This window comes from Mobula birostris, chromosome X, assembly GCF_030028105.1.
Source record: "Mobula birostris isolate sMobBir1 chromosome X, sMobBir1.hap1, whole genome shotgun sequence".
NCBI classification, from domain to species: domain Eukaryota; kingdom Metazoa; phylum Chordata; class Chondrichthyes; order Myliobatiformes; family Myliobatidae; genus Mobula; species Mobula birostris.
Window position 1 is genome coordinate 2101243 of NC_092402.1, and position 19956 is coordinate 2121198.

General features: G+C 52.8%; 1 protein-coding gene across 1 annotated transcript in view; it reads right to left on the reverse strand.

The window, feature by feature from the left end:
* The window catches only part of LOC140191835 (STARD3 N-terminal-like protein), a 100243-nt gene that overhangs the window by 5425 nt on the left and 74862 nt on the right, over nucleotides 1-19956 (reverse strand). Inside the window, exons 7-10 of the mRNA XM_072249621.1 lie at nucleotides 10485-10583; nucleotides 7576-7628; nucleotides 6760-6852; nucleotides 4471-4530 (exon numbers count right to left, since the gene is read on the reverse strand). Coding sequence (XP_072105722.1) covers nucleotides 4471-4530; nucleotides 6760-6852; nucleotides 7576-7628; nucleotides 10485-10583 — 305 coding nt within the window. The remainder of the gene's footprint in view (nucleotides 1-4470; nucleotides 4531-6759; nucleotides 6853-7575; nucleotides 7629-10484; nucleotides 10584-19956) is intronic.

Genomic DNA, 19956 nt, shown 5'->3' on the forward strand with positions numbered 1-19956 from the left:
GTGTTGTCTGTGTGTGTGTGTGTGCATGTGTGTGTGGTGTCTGTGTGTGTGTGTGTGCGCGCATGTGTGTGTGGTGTCTGTGTGTGTGTGTGTGCGCGCGTGTGTGTGTGGTGTCTGTGTGTGTGCGCGTATGTGAGGGTGTGTGTGTGTGTGGTGTCTGTGTGTGTGTGTGGTGTCTGTGTGAGTGTGTGTGTGTGTGTGTGTGTGTGTGTGGTGTCTGTGTGAGGGTGTGTGTGTGGTGTTTGTGATGTGTGTGTGTGAGGGTGTGTGTGTGTGTGAGGGTGTGTGTGTGTGGTGTCTGTGTGTGTGTGTGTGAGGGTGTGTGTGTGTGTGGGTGTGTGGGGGCTGTGTGTGGGGGTGGGGGTGTGTGGGTGTGTGGGGGTGTGTGTGAGGGGGGTGTGTGGGGGATCTGTGTGAGGAGGTGTGTGGGGGATCTGTGTTAGGGGGATGTGTGCGGGATATGCGTGTGGGGGTGTGTGCGTGTATGTGGGTGTGTGTGGGGGGTGTGTGGGGGATGTGTGGGGGATGTGTGGGAGATGTGTATGAGGGGGATGTGTGGGAATATGCGTGTGGGGGTGTGTCTGTGTGAATGTGGGTATGTGTGGGGGTGTCTGTGTGTGGGGGTGTGTGTGAGGAGATATGCGTGTGGGTGGGTGTGTGTGTGCGTGTGGATGTGTGTGTGGGGGTTTGTGGGGGATGTGTGTGAGGTGGTGTGTGGGGGATATGTGTGTGGGGGTGTGTGTGTGAGGGGGTGTGTGTGGGGCGTGTGGGGGGTGTGTGTGGGGGATATGCGTGTGGGGGTGTGTGTGTGTGAGGGGGTGTGTGGGGGATGTGTGTGAGGGGGGTGTGTGGGGGATATGCATGTGGGGGTGTGTGAGGGGTGTGTGGGGGATATGCATGTGGGGTTGTGTGAGGGGGTGTGTGGGGGATTTGCATGTGGGGGTGTGTGGGGAATTTGCATGTGAGGGTGTGTGAGGGGGGTGTGTGGGGGATATGTGTGTGTGTGTGTTAGGGTGTGTGTGTGTGGGTGTGTGGGGGTGTGTGTGTGAGGGGGGTGTCTGTGTGTGTGTGTGAGGGATGTGTGTAAGGGAGGTGTGTGGGGGATATGCGTGTGGGGGTGTCTGTGTGTGTGTGTGTGTGTGTGTGTGTGTGTGATGTGTGTGAGGGTGTGTATGTGTGGGTGTGTGGGGGTGTGTGTGCGAGGGGGGTGTCTGTGTGTGTGTGGGTGTGAGGGCGTGTGTGGGTGTGCGGGGTGTGTGTGCGTGGGTGTGTGGGGGTGGGGGTGTGAGGGGATGGGTGGGGGATGTGTGTAAGGAGTGTGTGTGTGTGTGGGGGTGTGTGTGGGGGTGTGTGTGTGGGGGATGTGTGTGGGGGATGTGTGTGGGGGATGTGTGTATGGGTGTGTGGGGTGTGGGTGTGTGGGGGTGTGTGTGTGCAGGGTGTGTGTGTGTGGGTGTGTGGGGGTGTGTGTGTGAGGGGGGTGTCTGTGTGTGTGTTGGGGTGTGTGTGTGTGCAGGGTGTGTGTGTGTGGGTGTGTGGGGGTGTGTGTGTGAGGGGGGTGTCTGTGTGTGTGTGGGGGTGTGTGTGTGGGGGATGTATGTATGGGTGTGCGGGGTGTGGGTGTGTGGGGGTGTGTGTGTGCGGGGTGTGTGTGTGTGGGTGTGTGGGGGTGTGTGTGTGAGGGTGTGTGGGGGTGTGTGTGTGGGGGTGTGTGTGTGTGGGTGTGGGGGTGTGTGGGGGGTGTGTGTGTGGGTGTGTGGGGGGTGTGCGTGGGGGTGTGTGTGGGTGTGTGGGGGATGTGTGTAAGGGGGGTGTGTGGGGGATATGCGTGTAGGGGTGTGTAGGGGATCTGTGTGTGGGGGGGATGTGTGTGGGGGATATGCGTGTGGGGGGTGTGTGTGTGATGTGTGTGAGGGGGTCTGTGTGTGTGGGTGATGCGTGTGTGGGTGTGCGAGGTGTGTGGGTGTGCGAGGTGTGTGTGTGGGGGTGTGTGTGTGGGGGTGTGTGTGTGGGGGATGTGTGTGTGAGGGGGTGTGTGTGGGATGTGTGTAAGGGGGGTGTGTGGGGGATATGCGTGTGTGGGTGTGTGTGTGTATGTGGGTGTGTGAGGGGAGTGTGTGGGGGATATGCGTGTGGGTGTGTGTGTGTGAGGGGGTGTGTGGGGGATGTGTGTGTGAGGTGGTGTGTGTGGGATGTGTGTAAGGGGTGTGTGTGGGGGATATGCGTGTGGGGGTGTGTGTGTCTGTGTGTGTGGGGGTGTGAGGGGAGTGTGTGGGGGATATGCGTGTGGGTGTGTGTGTGTGGGGAGGTGTGAGGGATATGTGTGTGAGGGGGTGTGTGGGGGATATGCATGTGGGGGTATGTGTGTGGGTGTGTGGGGGTGTCTGTGTGTGTGTGGGTGTGTGTGGGGATGCGTGTGGGGGATGTGTGTGTGAGGGGGTGTGTGGGGGATGTGTGTGAGGGGGATGTGTGTGAGGGGGTGTGTGGGGGATGTGTGTGTGGGTGTGCGGGGTGTGTGTGTGTGTGGGTGTGTGGGGGATGTGTGGGGGATTTGTGGGGGATGTGTGGGGGATGTGTATGAGGGGGTGTGAGGGATATGCGTGTGGGGGTGTGTGTGTGTGTGTGTGTGTGGGTGTGTGTGTGTATGTGGGTGTGTGAGGGGGGTGGGTGGGGTATATGCGTGTGGGGGTGTGTGTGTGAGGGGGTGTGAGAGATATGTGTGTGAGGGGGGTGTGTGGGGGATATGCGTGTGGGGGTGTGTGTGTGAGGGGGTGTGTGGGGGTGTGTGTGTGTGTGGTGTGTGGGGGTGTGTGGGGGATGTGTGTGAGAAGGTGTGAGGGATATGCGTGTGGGGGTGTGTGTGTGGGGGGGTGATGCTGTGGATTTCCAGTATCTGCAGAATCTCAGGTTTATAATCTGCTGGGGGAACTCAGTGGGTTCGACCCCAAGACCTACAAGTAGAGCTCGGCCACTTGGCTGAAGTCTGCTCCCCCAGTCCATCCAGGCTGATTTACTACTCCTCTCAACCCCACTCTCCCGACTGTTCCCCGTTTGATTTGACACCCCAGCTAATCAATCAACCTCCACTTTAAATACACCCAGTGACCTGGCCCCCACCTCTGGCTGTGGGGGGGGGGGGAGAGGAATTTGCAGGGTTTTAACACAAAATGCTGACAATTTTTCTATTCGCCCCCCCCCACAAACAGATGCTCATCACGCCCACCTCGAGATCTGCTCCCCCCCCACAGATTGAGCGTTATTGATCACCTGGAAATGCACAATGAAATGCATCGTTTGCGTTGACAACTGACACGTCCCAAGGACGTGCTGGGGGGCAGCCCGCTGATGTCAGCACGCGTCTCGGCGTCAACGTAGAGTCCCCACGATGCTCGGCAGAGCAACACGGAACACAACAAAGCAAGCCCTTTCCTCCCTCTCATCCATCCTTCCCTCCCTCACACACACACACACATACACATACGCACGCACGCGCACGCCTCCGGACCCAGGACGAGCTCCTCAAACCCAGCCACCAACTCACACACAGAGACAGGGCTCCAAACCAGCACAGGCTGAGACTGGGTACAGGGAGCGTTAACAGGGCAGGCACAGTGAAAGGGAGTGCGGAGAGTGGGGAGAGTGGGGAGCGGGTTGAGGAACAGACCACGGTTGGGGTTGGGGGAACTGAGAGGTGCAGGGGGCAGAGTGACAGTACAGGAGGGAGGGAGGGAGGGACGGAGGAAGGGGCAGCAACGGTAATGCTTTATTCCCGCCACCGTCCGTATGTACCCTCTCCCCGTAACCCGCGGGTCTCCTCCGCGTGCTTCAGTCCCCCCCTCCACCGTCCCAAAGACGTAGGGGCGAGTGAGTTGTGGGCACACCACGTTGGCGCCGGACATTTGCGAGCTGCACCTACCCCCGGACTGCGCTGCTCGTTGACGCAGACGACGCCTTTCACCGCGTGTTTCGGTGTACGCCCGACCAATACAGCTCCTGTCGAAGGAGTCGCGGTGTGAGAGGCTGAGGGAGCCTCTGTGGGTGGGGGGTTGACGTCACCTCAGCAGCGCGAGCAGCAGCAGGGCGGTCTGGGCAAATCCACATCGCCACTGGTGACAAGACAGCCGAGAGGCTCTTGTCACTCATCGACCTCTCACGAGGAAGTGGCCCTCCCTCGGGGCCCGAGATATTTTCAGTGGGCGCGGCGGGAACTGGAGGTCAGGGGTCAAAGGGTAATAGGTAAAAACACTGAAGGCGCTTCACTCAGAGCGTGGGACGAGCTTGCCACACAGGTTTGAGAGAAGTGTGCACGGGTACGTGGATGAGAGGGGTGTGGAGGGCTGTGGTTCCGGTACAGGCAGGATATTAGGTCGGCATGGACTAGACGGAGCGAAGGGCCTGTTTCTGTGCTGCGGAGTTACCCCTCCTCCTTCCCCCCACCCCCAAACGTCCATCCAGCCCCGAGGTCCTCACCTTTAGAATGAAGCTCTTCCCGTGATATGGAACTTCAAACGTGTAAACACAGTCCCCGCCCTGCAACACAGATAACGGGTTAACGGGAGCCATGGCTGCCCTGCGCCGTCTCTTCCTCAGCCTCGGCGGTACGATGAACGAGACAGACCCAGACCCCAGGCTGAGTGACCACTGCTTACACCTTCGCTGGCTCTGAGCAGGACAGGCTCGGGGGGCTGAGCCTGAGACGTGGTTCCCCCACCTCCCCACCAACGTCACTCCAGTCCCCCGCGGCACAAGGCGCGCAAACACCTCTCCCGGCGGGAGAGCATTTGACAAGTCAGGCGAGACCGTTCCTTACTCAGCTGGTGTGTAGTATTCGCTCACGAGGACATCGCCGGGACCTGAGGATCCAAGTTATCGGGAGAGGTTGAATAGGCGAGGAGTTTACTCCCTGAATTATGGGCAGATTTGACAGAGGTAGACAGGATCATGAGGGGTATAGATAGGCTAAATAAATGCAAGCAGGCATTTTCTCACTGAGTTCGTGTGAGACCAGAACCCACGGTCATGGGTTAAGGGTGGAAGGCAGAACGTTTCAGGGGAACGTGAGGGGAAACTGCTTCGCTCAGAGGGTGGTGAGAGTGTGGAACGGTGGAAGTGCTGGATGCAGGGTTTTGATCTCAACGTTTAAGAGAAGTTTGGATCGGTACGTGGATAGCAGGGGTGTGGAGGGCTGTGTTTGGGTGCAGGTCGATGAGAGGAAAGGCAATCTCTCTCTGCTTGCCAGCTTGGCTGAACAGGGGAGCACTTTTAGTCACAGACTAAGACAACTGCACTGCTACAAAGAGCACGATATGAGGTCATTCTTAACCTCGGCCATTACGCTCTATAATGAGTCAACCTATAGACGGGGAAGCGATGACCCCCCCCTGTTAGACTGTTTCAGGTAACTTGTTTTTCAATTCTTTCTACTTCTTTTCTAATATTTGTATATCTGTGCACTCGTAAAGCTACCATGACACTGTAATCTCCTTTGGGCTCAAAAAAGTATCTGCCTATCTGTAAAAAGAGGGGTAGCTGGAAACTTTCAACAGTGCAGCTTCAGGACAAAGAAATTGGGGCTGTTCACCTCTCCTCACAACCTTCACCCTTTCCTCCTCACCGCAGATGCTGACTGGTCTGCCGATTAATTCCAGCATGGTCTGGTTTTGTTTCAGATTAGCAGCATCTGCAGGATTCCCCCCCCCCCCACTGTTCTTTTTCTCTCACTCACTCCTGGATATCTGCTTCACGACCGGAGTGTTTGGATTGCTCCAGGGAGGGGCAGCACCTCGGGTGGGAGGGGCTCGTTGCGTCCGGTCCGGGACCGTCAACTCTGGTCCCCGCCGGACGCTCGGCTCTCACCCGCGGCTCCAGGCCGCTGTCTCCACGTGTCAGTGGGGTCCCTGGTGGGCCTCATACCCCGGTGAGATGAGGACATGCCTGCCCGAGCATGTGAAGCCAGCTCTGGTGGACTGGCTGGGCGAGATCCAAAAGCCGGGAAGGCGTCTCTGCAACGCTCTGCAGAGAGCGAAGGGCGCGGCTAGGCACAGGAGACATCACGGTCGTCCACTGCGAATCAGGGAAGACCCCAGTGGTGACGACTGGAGTATTGTGTGCAGTTTTGGTCTCCAAATTTGAGGAAGGACATTCTTGCTATTGAGGGAGTGCCGCGTAGGTTCACAAGGTTAACTCCCGGGATGGCGGGACTGTCATATGTTGAAAGATTGGAGCGACTGGGCTTGTATACTCTGGAATTTAGAAGGCTGAGAGGGGATCTGATTGAAACATCTAAGATTATTGAGGGATTGGACACGCTAGAGGCTCCCGATGTTGGGGGAGTCCAGGACCAGAGGCCACAGTTTAAGAATAAGGGGTAGGCCATTTAGAACGGAGTTGAGGAAAAACATTTTCACACAGAGGGTTGTGGTTCTGTGGAATGCTCTGCCCCAGAAGGCTGTGGAGGCCAATTCTCTGGATTCTTTCAAGAGTTAGATAGAGCTCTTAAAGATAGCAGAGTGAAGGGATATGGGGAGAAGGCAGGATGATCAGCCATGATCACAGTGAATGGTGGTGCTGGCTTGAAGGGCTGAATGGCCTACTCCTGCACCTACTGTCTATTGACTCCTCATACCACTGAACCCGGACTACCAAAGTTGAAGGAGCGGAGACGCGTTTCCCATCATCGTTGCATACGACGGACAACCGCCATCAGGTGTTCAACACCGCGTAGAAAAGGCAGCGGCTTCCCGCCGTCCGCATACTCACGTCCTCTCTCTCCAGTCTCCACATGTCCTCGTGGCCCAAGATCTGATCCAGCACCTTCATCGCCTCGCGGCCCTGACGTACGTACTCCTTGTCCTGCGCAAAAAGACGAGACAGCCGTGAAGCCCCCTGGCTGTCCCGGACCAGGGGCTTGACCGCCAGCCGGTCTGGAGTTTGAGCGCTCAGCACCGTCCGCTCCGCCCACGAGGAGAGAAACGAGCTTGAAGGCGCACACTCAACGCTTCAGGAACAGCTTCGTACCCACCGCGATCAGGTTTCTGACCGCACAATGAACCCCACTGTTCTGCTTTCTCGTCTCTCTCTGCACCGCTGATTTTTTTTAATATGTTGCCGCAAGACAACAAATTTCGGGACACATGCCAGAGATATTAAACCTGATTCTAATTTATAAACAGGGAGAAGCCCCATGGCCCTGCTGAGGCTCGTGTTGTTCACCCCGCTGATGACCAGGAACAGCCAAGCGACGTCTCCATTTGAAAATTCCCATTCGTCTTCCTCTGAAACCCTCGCCCAGGGATCAGGGTCACACACTGAAAGCCCAGAGCTCCAGTCCGCCCCCTAATCCCGCAGAACTGTGGGACTTCCAGATCTCCAGACATCACTTCACTAGACCTCAAGTCCTCACCCCTACCCCACCAGACCTCGAGTCCTCGTCCCTCCACCCCACCAGACCACTGCCTTCCAGAGGGCTGAAAGCAGTGAGCGGGACGTGCTGGTCCGGCCAATGACACCTGCCTCCCCCAGATCACCAGAAGCTCCCATTTCCCCCACAAACAGTATTTGCCGCGGAAGCCTCACCTGAGGTGTCGATGCTACCCTCCCCTGGCCTTCCTCGTCTTCTTCATCGGAACCTGCAACGAAGGGGAAGGGTCAGCTGGCCAAACTGGACAGTGCAGAACTTCTCATCGCTCTCTATCCATCTACATCTTTTATTCCCTCTCTCCCCTCATTCATCCCTCCATTAGCCGTCTCACCATCAACTCAACGACCGGGTGACCCCTATAACTCATCCCACAGCAGTTCATCCTAACAATGACAGTCCTGGTGTCCGATCCAAGCTCTCTGCAACTGGAAATTAAATTGTTTTACCGATAGTGACGAAAATTCTTCAACCTGACAGCACTCTGTAAATTTTCTCTGCCCTCTTTCAATCTTGTTTACATCTCTCCTGCAGGCAGGTGACCCGAACTACACACAATACTCCAAACTGGGTCTTACCAGTGTCTTAGCTAGCTGTTATCCACTCTGCTTGGAGTCTCAGGGCTGGGTGTGTCGGCACCCGCGCCACTCACCAGCACCCGTGCCACTCACCAGCACCCCCACCCCGCCACTAGCACCTGTCCCACACCCCTCCCCTGGCACTCCACCCTCGCCACTCCCAACATCCCCTGCTCCCGCCCGATCTACAAACTCGCTCTCCGCTCCACGTTGTCACCGTACCGTGCAAAGGTTTGGGGAGCCCTAGCTATATACATACGTGCTTAACACTCTTACATAGCAGCAAAACTTCCCAACTCCTCTACTCAGTGCTCTGATTTATAAAGGCCAATGCGCCGCAAGTTTTCTTTGTGACCCCATCTACCTGTGACGCGACTTCCAACGAATTTCGGACCTGTATTTCCCGGACGACTCTCTTCTACCCCACTCCTCAGCGCCCTGTCCGCCACTGTGCAAGTCCTTCCTTGGCTGGTCCTCCCAAGGTGAAACACCTCACACTTGTCTGCGTTAAATTCCACTTGCCATTTTCCAGCCCACTTTTCCAGCTGGTCCAGATCACACTGCAAGCTGTGATAGTCTTCCTCGCTGTCCACTACACCCACAATTGTAGAAGAGGAGCTTAGGAGAATCAATGGCACCTAACGGCAACTCCTTGACTTACATCGTTGGAAACAGCTTCATTTCCACCTTTAATGTCTCTATTTTTCCCTTTCAGGGTTCTTTTGAAGACCCTGACCTGGAGTTACACGCTGACTATGGTCCTTTGTGGGAATGGGACCTGCTCTCAGGGTTTCACAACTGGCCACACACTCGCCTTCGGAGGACCGAGACTTCGTGGCTCTGGAGACAGGGGGCGGGCGAGGGGGGAATCAGAGGTCAGTGTCCGGGCGGGAGGTTGATGTGTCGTGGGAGATGGACAATCTACGGCTGTGTGCCCAGAGGCCTGAGATCTTTGGGCACAGAGCTCAGAAAAAGCAACATGACAGACCCTTAACATCATAAACCAGGGAGTTTCTTGTTATGTCTCCCCTCTTGCTGTGAAACGGAAGCAACACGCACAGCACACTGGAGGAACTCAGCAGGTCGGGCAGCATCCGTGGAAACGATCGGTCGACGTTTCGGGCCGGAACCCTTCATCAGGACTGTAGAGGGAGGGGGCAGAGGCCCTATAAAGAAGGTGGGGGGAGGGTGGGAAGGAGAAGGCTGGTAGGTTCCAGGTGAAAAATCAGTAAGGGGAAAGATAAAGGGGTGGAGAGGGAAGGCAGGGAGGTGATAGGCAGGAAAGGTGAAGGAGGAATAGGGGAAAATACAATGGGTAGTAGAAGGAGGTGGAACCATGAGGGAGGTGATAGGCAGCTGGGGGAGGGGGCAGAGTGACATAGGGATAGAGGAAGGGAGGGGGAGGGAATTACCGGAAGTTGGAGAATTCTATGTTCATGCCAAGGGGCTGGAGACTACCCAGAAGGTATATGAGGTGTTGTTCCTCCAACCAGAGTTTAGCCTCATCATGGCAGTAGAGGAGGCCATGTATGGACATATCTGAATGGGAGTGGGAAGCAGAGTCGAAGTGGCCAAGCGTGTTGTGAGTGTTGCTTTGACCCCAGCATCTGCAGATTATTTTGTGTTTGTGAAATGGAGGCACCTCTTTCTCCCTCATTAGGGAGAGAGAGGGAGAGACTGTGGTATGTCGAATTACCGGGTGAACGAGTAGTCTTTGGGGTACTGCAAGTGTGTGTCTTTACTGATGCCTTGCTGCACGCTTCAGTGCTTGGTAGGAGGTGCTGATGCTTTTGTTTTGTCGGTGGAGGGAGGGGGGAATCATTGCTTGCTGCCGCTTACACGCAGGAGGGAGAGGAGGGGAGGTGCTTTGGGGTTCTAACATTTAACTTTCACTCATTCTTTGGGGCACTCCTCTGTTTTTGAGGATGGTTGTGAAGAAAAAGAATTTCAGGATGTGTATTGTATACATTTCTCTGACATTAAATGTACCTTTGAATGACAGGTTCTTGGTTAGTCAGGAAATCATAGATGACGGGGAGAAGGCAGGAGAATGGGGTAGAAAGGGATAATAAATCAGCCACGGTGGAACGGCAGAGCAGACAAATTGTCTGGGTGGCCTAATTCGGCTCCTGTGTCTTATGGCCGATCTTTATGTCATCCACATTACCAAACAACCAAGTTACCATCCAGACTGCTGATAGAGATGACAAACAACAACGGACCCAGCACCGATCCCTGTGGCACTAGTCGCAGGCCTCTGGTCAGAGAGGCAACCGTCTACAACCACTCTCTGCCTCTCCCGTGAAGCCGACACTTCATCCAATTTGCTACCTCATCCTGGATGGCAGGCGACCGAACCTTCTTGTCCATCCCAACGCCGGACCTTGCCAAGGCCCCACTTTTCCCAGGAGCTGCCGGGAATTTCGAACACTGGGCGCTCGGGTGGGCTTGCCGGACGGTGGGGGGAGCGAAGCCGCCTCGACAGGTACCTGCGAAGGACTCTGGTGGAGAGTAGAACTGGCCCTCTGACACAGCGCTGGGGTACAGGTAGCCAGGGCCTCTGGGTATCGTCTGCGACGCCTGCAACGCTGAAGGAGACATAGATTGCGTTAGAACCAGAAGGACATCGCATTCTGCTCTGGAAACGACAAATTCTGGGCAAGGTGAAGAGGTGTTAGTGAAAAGCGTCACGTTGCAGGAAGATTGTGGGCAGAAATTGAAGACAAAGTACACTGATTATTAATGTCTACACACATCACCATTTACTACATTCCTTCAAATAGAATTGGGGGTCCTCGTGCAGGATACCCTAAAGGTTAACCACCAGGTTGGATCAACGGTAAGGAAAGCGAATGCTATGCTGGCATTCATTTCAAGAGGAGTAGTGTATAAGAGTAAGGAGGTGTTGATGAGGCTCTATGGGGCATTAGTGAGACCTCGTTTGGAATATTGTGTGCAGTTTTGGGCCCCCTATCTTAGAAAGGATGTACTGATGTTGGAGAGAGTTCAGAGAAGATTTACGAGGATGATTCCTGGAATGCAGGGGCTAACATATGAGGAGCGTCTATTGGTTCTTGGATTGTATTCAGTAGAGTATGGAAGAATGAGAGGGGATCTCATAGAAACGTTTCGAATGTTGAAAGGGGTTGGACAAAGTAGATGTGGAAAGGTTATTTCCCTTGGTGGGTGAGTCCAGGACAAGAGGCCATTGTCTTAGAATTAGAGGGTACCCAGTTAAAACAGAGATTAGGAGAAATTTTTTTAGCCAGAGGGTCGTGGATTTGTGGAATTCGTTGCCACATACAGCTGTGGAGGCCCGATCATTGAGGGTGTTTAAGGAGGAGATTGATAGGTACCTAATTAGTCAGGGTATCAAAAAAGCCGGAAATTGGAACTAGATGAGTGAATAGTTTAGCTCATGGGGGAGGTGCGGAGCAGACTCGATGGGCCGAATGGCCTACTTCTGCTCCTTTGTCTTGTGATCTTGTGAATACAACCCGAGGGGCTGAGGAGGGGAAAAAAATGGATCAGCCATGATTGAATGCTGGAGCAGACTCGATGGGCCAAATGGTTTAATTCTGCTCCTATGTCTTATGGTCTAACCTTGCTGTAGGGTTTGGAGGCTTGTGTGCCTCAATGACCTAGACAGCTACGTTGGCTGAGTCAGGGCTTTACGCTTTGGCTCTTGGTCGGGTCACCCAAGCCAAACAGGTCAAAGGGTAGAGGTCAGACTGAGAGCAGTCCACCAGTCCTCCTGGTTCGGGGGCTCAGCTCAGAGCCAACAACCCTGACTGGTCAAACAAAACTGTTACGGAAACAGCAGTGAGGAATCCTTCTCCACCTGAGTGTGACGGTATTCCTGAGCCTCCACCCGGGACTTGCGTGACTGACGGTCGTGAAAACCGAGAGGGAGTGACAGACACGACGAAGGGAGCCCCTGAACTCCCCCAGGGACGGAGGACCCTTCATCGCTGCCCTAAACGCCAGCGGGGTCGTAACGGACAGTAAGTCATATCCAACTGTGAGATTTATCTTCTTGCAGAAATTCACAGTAAATACGGAGAAATTCTACGTGTCTATTCAGAGGATCAGTGGTGTGGAACAGGCAGGCCCTGCTGGCCCCCTTTCACCCACCAACACACCAGTTTAGTGCGAGCCTCAGCACAGGACAACTTACCAGGAACAACTAACCTCCAGACCAATACGCCTTTGGAGTCTGGGAGAAACACGAAGCACCCAGAGGTGATGCAGACGGTCACGGGGAGAACGTACAAACTCCTTACAGGCAGCGTCAGGCTGTGCCAACCACCGCAATACCGTCCCTCCCCACAAAGCTACCATCCGCTTAGTTGACAACAAGTTTCATCTTCACGCCCAACTGCTACAAAACCACTAGATGGACCTCTCGTACAGCAAAGACGAACTCTCCCTCTCTCGCGTTATGACATTTGCACCTTATTGGCTGCCTGCACTGTGCTCTCTCTGTAACTCGAACATTTTAATCTGCATTCTGACTTTTCCTGTACACTCCTGAGCTGCGGGTGGGGTGAAAGGTCAAAGTTCAATGACAAAGCAAGTTTGCTGTCAAAGTACATTCAGCATACGTTACCATAGCCGACCTTCAGATTCATTTCCTCGCAGGCATTGGCAGGAAAACAAAGAAATACAATAGAATTTATGAAATATTATACATAAAGACTGACAACCAACGGGTAGAACAAGACCAAGATAAGTAAATTCCATGGAGCATGTGAGTTTTAAAGCGAATCTGTGGTTGTGAACTCAGTTCAGTGTTGAGCCAAGTGAAGTTATCAGCGCTAATTCAGTAGCTGGATGGTTGGGGGTAATAACTATTCCTGAACCTGGTGGTGTGGGTCCTGAGGCTCCTGTACCTCCTTCCTGATGGTTGAGGGGGTAATAACTATTCCTGAACCTGGTGGTGTGGGTCCTGAGGCTCCTGTACCTCCTTCCTGATGGTTGAGGGGTAATAACTGTCCCTGAACCTGGTGGTGTGGGCCCTGAGGCTCCGGTACCTCCTTCCTGATGGTTGAGGGGTAATAACTGTTCCTGAACCTGGTGGTGTGGGTCCTGAGGACCCTGTACCTCCTTCCTGATGGTTGAGGGGTAATAACTGTCCCTGAACCTGGTGGTGTGGGCCCTGAGGCTCCGGTACCTCCTTCCTGATGGTTGAGGGGTAATAACTGTTCCTGAACCTGGTGGTGTGGGTCCTGAGGCTCCTGTACCTCCTTCCTGATGGTTGGGGGTAATAACTGTTCCTGAACCTGGTGGTGTGGGACCTGAGGCTCCTGTACCTCCTTCCTGATGGTTGGGGGTAATAACTGTTCCTGAACCTGGTGGTGTGGGTCCTGAGGCTCCTGTACCTCCTTCCTGATGGTTGAGGGGTAATAACTGTCCCCGAGCCTGGTGGTGTGGGCCCTGAGGCTCCTGTACCTCCTTCCTGATGGTTGAGGGGGTAATAACTGTTCCTGAACCTGGTGGTGTGGGTCCTGAGGATCCTGTACCTCCTTCCTGATGGTTGAGGGGTAATAACTGTTCCCGAACCTGGTGGTGTGGGACTTGAGGCTCCTGTACCTCCTTCCTGATGGTTGAGGGGTAATAACTGTTCCCGAACCTGGTGGTGTGGGTCTTGAGGCTCCTGTACCTCCTTCCTGATGGTTGAGGGGTAATAACTATTCCTGAACCTGGTGGTGTGGGTCCTGAGGCTCCTGTACCTCCTTCTTGATGGTTGAGGGAGTAATAACTGTTCCCGAACCTGGTGGTGTGGGTCCTGAGGCTCCTGTACCTCCTTCCTGATGGTTGAGGGAGTAGTAACTGTTCCCGAACCTGGTGGTGTGGGTCCTGAGGCTCCTGTACCTCCTTCCGGATGGTTGAGGGGGTAATAACTGTTCCTGAACCTGGTGGTGTGGGTCTTGAGGCTCCTGTACCTCCTTCCTGATGGTTGAGGGGTAATAACTGTTCCTGAACCTGGTGGTGTGGGACCTGAGGCTCCTGTACCTCCTTCCTGATGGTTGAGGGGGTAATAACTGTCCCTGAACCTGGTGGTGTGGGTCCTGAGGCTCCTGTACCTCCTTCCTGATGGTTGAGGGGTAATAACTGTCCCTGAACCTGGTGGTGAGGGTCCTGAGGCTCCTGTACCTTCTTCCTGATGGCAGCAACAGGAAGAGATCGTGTTCTGGGTGGTGAAGTGATGCTGGTATGGCAGCTGGAGGGAAGAACATTCGAAGGCAGAATCGAGAGCCAGGGAAGAGTCCAAGACAGCACTGGGTGAACTGATGGCTAATGAGTACGCAGGCTGTCTAACAACAGATAGACTGCAGGACGGAGTATAACCCCCCATGAGGTCAGACATCTCCAGATTACTGTCAGTTTCAAACTCCAGCAAGCAGGGAAATCGGCAGGTGAATGCTTGGCTGCAGAGACGGTGTAGGAAGCAAGGCTTGGGGTTCGCGGGGCACTTTCTGGGAAAGGTGAAAACGTCTGCAGCTTGGACGGATAACTCTGTGCAAACTTCGCTGGTACTGTTGGAACTAAGAGGCTGGGACCCTGAGGAGAATCAGAATGTTCGAAGTTCCAAGCAAATTTATTTTCAAAGTATGCATCGTCCGATTGCGATCGCCCGCGTCATACGACATGACAGATAACGAGCGAACGAACAAAGGAATGATAGACCGGAGCCACAGGGAGGCAGGTACTTGGGTGACTGTCGGGAGAGGGAAAGGAAATCACAGACAGCACAGAGTTCCCCTCAGTAATAAGTATTCCACTTTCGATACTGTTCGGGGGTGGGGGTGAGGGAGACGACTTACCACAGGGAGCTGCAACGACCAGGTCTCTGGCGCTGTGGCTCAGAAGGGAAGGGAAGGAGAAGGGAACTGCAGTAGTGATAGGTGATTCCATAGTTAGAGGAACAGAGATGAGATTCTGTGGACGCGATAAGAGACACCCAGATGGTACGTTACTTCCCAGGTGCCTGCCTCTGAATGTCTCCGATCAAGTCCACGGCATTCTAAAGGGAGAGGGTGAGCAGCCAGAAGTCTTAGAAACATAGAAAACCTACATCCCAATACAGGCCCTTCGGCCCGTAAAGCTGTGCTGAACATGTCCTTACCTTAGAACTACCCAGGCTGACCCATAGCCCTCTATTTTTCTGAGCTTCATGTACCTATCCAGGAGTCTCTTAAAAGACCCTATTGTATCCACCTCCACCGCTGTTGCTGGCAGCCCATTCCACACACTCACCACTCTCTGCGTAAAAAAAATTGCCCTGACCTCTCCTCTGTACCTGCTTCCAAGCACCTTAAAAAACTGTGCCCTCTCATGCTAGCCATTTCAACCCTGGGAAAAAGCCTCTGACTATCCACACAATCAATGCCTCTCATCATCTTATCAGGTCACCTCTCATCTTTCATCGCTTCAAGGAGAAAAGGCCAAGATCACTCAACCTATTCTTGTAAGGCAGGCTCCCCAATCCAGGCAACATCCTCGTAAATCTCCTCTGCACCCTTTCTATAGTTTCCATGTCCTTCTTGTAGTGAGGCGACCAGAACTGAGCACAGTACTCCAAGTGGGTCTGACCAGGGTCCTATATAGCTGCAACATTACCTCTCTGCTCTTAAACTCAATCCCACGATTGATGAAGGCCAATACACCGTATGCCTTCTTAATCACAGAGTCAACCTGCGCAGCTGCTTTGAGTGTCCTATGGACTCGGACCCCAAGATCCCTCTGATCCTCCACATTGTCAAGAGTCTTACCATTAATACTATATTCTGCCATCATATTTGACCTACCAAAATGAACAATCTCACACTTATCTGGGTTGAACTCCATCTGCCACTTCTCAGCCCAGTTTTGCATCCTATCAATGTCCCGCTGTAACCTCTGACAGCCCTCCACACTATCCACAACACCCCCAACCTTTGTGTCATCAGCGAACTTACTAAACCATCCCTCCACTTCCTCATCCAGGTCATTTATAAAAATCACAAAGAGTAAGGGTCCCAGAACAGATCGCTGAGGTACACCACTGATCACCGACCTCCATGCAGAATATGACCCGTCTATAACCACTCTTTGCTTCTGTGAACAAGCCAGTTCTGGATTCACAAAGCAATGTCCCCTTGGATCCCATGCATCCTTACTTTCTCCATAAGCCTTGCATGGGGTACCTTATCAAATGCCTTGCTGAAATCCATATACACTACATCTACTGCTCTACCATCATCAATGTGTTCAGACACATCATGAAAAAATTCAATCAGGCTCGTAAGGCACGATCTGCCTTTGATATAAAGCCATGCTGAATACTCCTAATCATATTATGCCTCTCCAAATGTTCATAAATCCTGCCTCTCAGGATCTACTCCATCAACTTACCAACCACTGAAGTAAGACTCACTGGTCTATAATTTCCTGGGCTATCTCTACTCTGTTTCTTGAATAAGGAAGCAACATCTGCAACCCACCAATCCTCCAGAACCTCTCCCACCCCCATTGATGATGCAAATCATTGCCAGAGGCTCAGCAATCTCCTCTCTTGCCTCTCACAGTAGCCTGGGGTACATCTCATCCGGTCCCGGTGACTCATCCAACTTGATGCTTTTCAAAAACTCCAGCACATCCTCTTTCTTAATGTCTATATGCTTAAGCCTTTCAATCCACTGTGAGTCATCCCTACAATCCCTGCTAGCCTTATAATCTTCTAGGTGTCTATCATTACCTAGTTTATTGAACCTTTCGTAAACTTTTCTTGACCAGATTTTCAAAATCCTTTGTAAACCATGGTTCCTGTACTTGACCATCTTTTCCCTGTCTCATTGGAATGTACCTGTGCAGAACACCACTCAAATATCCCCTGAATATTTGCCACATTTCTGCCGTACATTTCCCTGAGAACATCGGTACCCAATTTATGCTTCCAAGTTCCTGCCTGATAGCTTCATATTTCTCCTTAGTCCAATTAAACTTGCCTGTTCTTATCCCTCTCTAATACTATGGTAAAGGAGATAGAATTGTGATCACCATCTCCAAAATGCTCTACCACTGATAGACCTGACACCTGACCAGGTTCATTTCCCAATACCAGATCAAGTACAGCCTCTCCTCTTGTAGGCTTATCTACATATTGCATCAGAAAACCTTCCTGAACACACCTAACAATCTCTACCCCATCTAGACCCCGGGGGAGATGCTAATCAATATTGGGGAAATTAAAATCTCCCACCACGACAACCTTGTTATTTTTACACCTTTCCAGAATCTGTCTCCATATCTGCTCCTCAATGTCCCTGTTACTATTGGGTGGTCTTAAAAAAACACCCAGTAGAGTTATTGACCCCTTCCTATTCCACCCACAGAGACTCAGTAGACAATCCCTCCATGACTTCCTCCTTTTCTGCAGCCGTGACACTATCTGTGATCAACAGTGCCACGTCCCCACCACTTCGGCCTTCCTCCGTCCTTTCTGAGACATCTAAAGTCTGGCACTCTAAATAACCATCCCTGCCCCTGAGTCAGCTAAGTCTCTGTAATGGCCACAACATCATAGCTCCAAGTACTGATCCACGCTCTAAGCTCATCCACTTTGTTCATAATACTCCTTGCATTAAACTAGTCACATCTCAAACCATCAGTCTGAGCACATCCCTTCTCTATCACCTGCCTAACCTCCCTCTCACACTGTCTACAAGCTTTCTCTATTTCTGAGCTAACTGCCCCTTCCTCCGTCTCTTCAGTTCGTTTCCCACCCCCCCCCAGCAATACTAGTTTAAACTCCCCCCATTCGCCTTAGCAAACCTCCCTGCCAGGATATTGGTCCCCCTCAGATTCAAGTGCAACCCCTCCTTTTTGTAGAGGTCACACCTGCCCCTAAGGAGGTCCCAATGATCCAGAAATCTGAATCCCTGCCTCCTGCTCCAATCCCTCAGCCACTCATTTATCCTCCACGTCATTCTATTCCTGTACTCACTGTCACATGGCACAGGCAGTAATCCCGAGATTACTACCTTTGCAGTCCTGCTTCTCAACTTCCTTCCTAACTCCCTGTTGTCTGTTTTCAGGACCTCCTCCCTTTTCCTGCCTATGTCGTTGGTACCAATATGTACCACAACCTCTGGCTGTTCTCCTTCCCACTGAAGGATATCGTAGACGTGATCAGAAACATCCCGGACCCTGACACCTGGGAGGCAAATTACCATCCGAGTTTCTTTCCTGCGTCCACAGAATCGCCTGTCTGACCCTTTAACTATAGAGTCCCCTATCACTGCTGCCATCCGCTTCCTTTCCCTACCCTTCTGAGCTACAGGGCCAGACGCTGTGCCAGAGGCACGGCTACTGTTGCTTCCCCCCAGGTAGGCCGTCTCCCCCAACAGTACTCAAACAGGAGTACTTATTGTCAAGGGGTACAGCCACAGGGGTGCTCTCTAGTGTCTGACCCCTGCCCTTCCCTCTCCTGTTACTCACTTATCCGTCTCCCGAGCCCCGGGGTGACTATCTGCCTAGAGCTCCTCTCTATCACCTCCTCACTCTCCCTGACCAGACAAAAGTAATCGAGCTGCATCTCCAGTTCCCTAACTCAGCCCCTAAGGAGCTGCGGCTCGACACACCTGGCGCAGACGTGGCCGGACTTCCCACATCTGACAACCAGTGCAGAACACCGGCCTCACAGACATACTTCCTGTTTCTGTTCCTGACAGATAACTTACCTCACCTTGACCCATTACCGCCAAAACCCTACCACCCTGCCTCAGATCGCTCTGTCGACGACCACTCTGCTAGGCAGTGTCTCCCTTTTATGCCTGAACCTTCCCTGCTTTCCAGCTCACGACTGGTGTTCTGGTTATAGCTGCTGATAGGCCACGTACGATGGACGACCGCTCTCGAAGCTCCCTTTTTAAAAAACCTCTGCCGACCTGCGAAAAATCCCTCTTGGTAAAGCTCTATTGATGCTGCTGATAGGCCTTGTACAATGGACGACCGCTCTCGAAGCTCCCTTTTTAAATAACTGCCACTGATCTGCAAGAAATCTCGGATTGGGTTGAAGATGGGGAAGGGTGGTAAACAACTAGATGAGACTGTCAGGAAGGACAGACAGATGGCAGGGCAAAATTGCAGCCAGTGGAACGAGCTGCAGTGTAACTGGGGGGACACAAATCACCCTGTTGGCATTAGCAGTGACCTTTAGAGAATCGCCAGATTCTGCAATGGTTCCCGAGGACAGGAAAAGTGCAAATGTCACTCAAATGTTAAGGAGGGAGGGAGGCAGAAGGAAGGAAATTATAGGCCAGTTAGCCTGACCTCGGTGATTGGGAAGATTGTTAAGGATTTGGTTTTGGGGTAATTGGAGGCGTGTGATAAAACAAGCCAAAGTCAGCATGGCTTCCGGAAGAGAAAATCTTGCCTGACAAACCTGTTGGAATTCTTTGAGTGGATAGCAGCAGGAGTCAGTGGATTTTGTATATTTCGACCCGGATCTGGGCCGTACCCTCCAAATATCCGGACCTGCCTATCGAGTTTCTTTGCACTACCTCACTTTCCATTTATGATTTATAATTTAAATTTTTAATATTTACTATCGATTTGTAATTCAGGGAGCAGGAAGCGCAGAATCAAACATCGCTGTGATGATTGTACGTTCTAGTACCAATTGTTTGGCGACAATAAGGTATAAAGCATACTGGGATTTTCAGAAGGTCTTTGACAAGATGGGGCTTCTTAGCAAGATACGAGCCCATGGCGTTACAGGAAAAAATACCAGCACGGATGGAGCAGTGGCTGATTGGCAGGAGGCAAAGAGTGGGAATAAAGGGGGCCTTTTCTGGTTGGCTGCCGGTGAATACTGGTGTTCCACAGGGGACTGTGTTGGGACCGATTCTTTTTACGCTACATGTCAGTGGCATGGATGACAGAACTGATGGCTTTTCGACCGGTTCGGTGGATGAT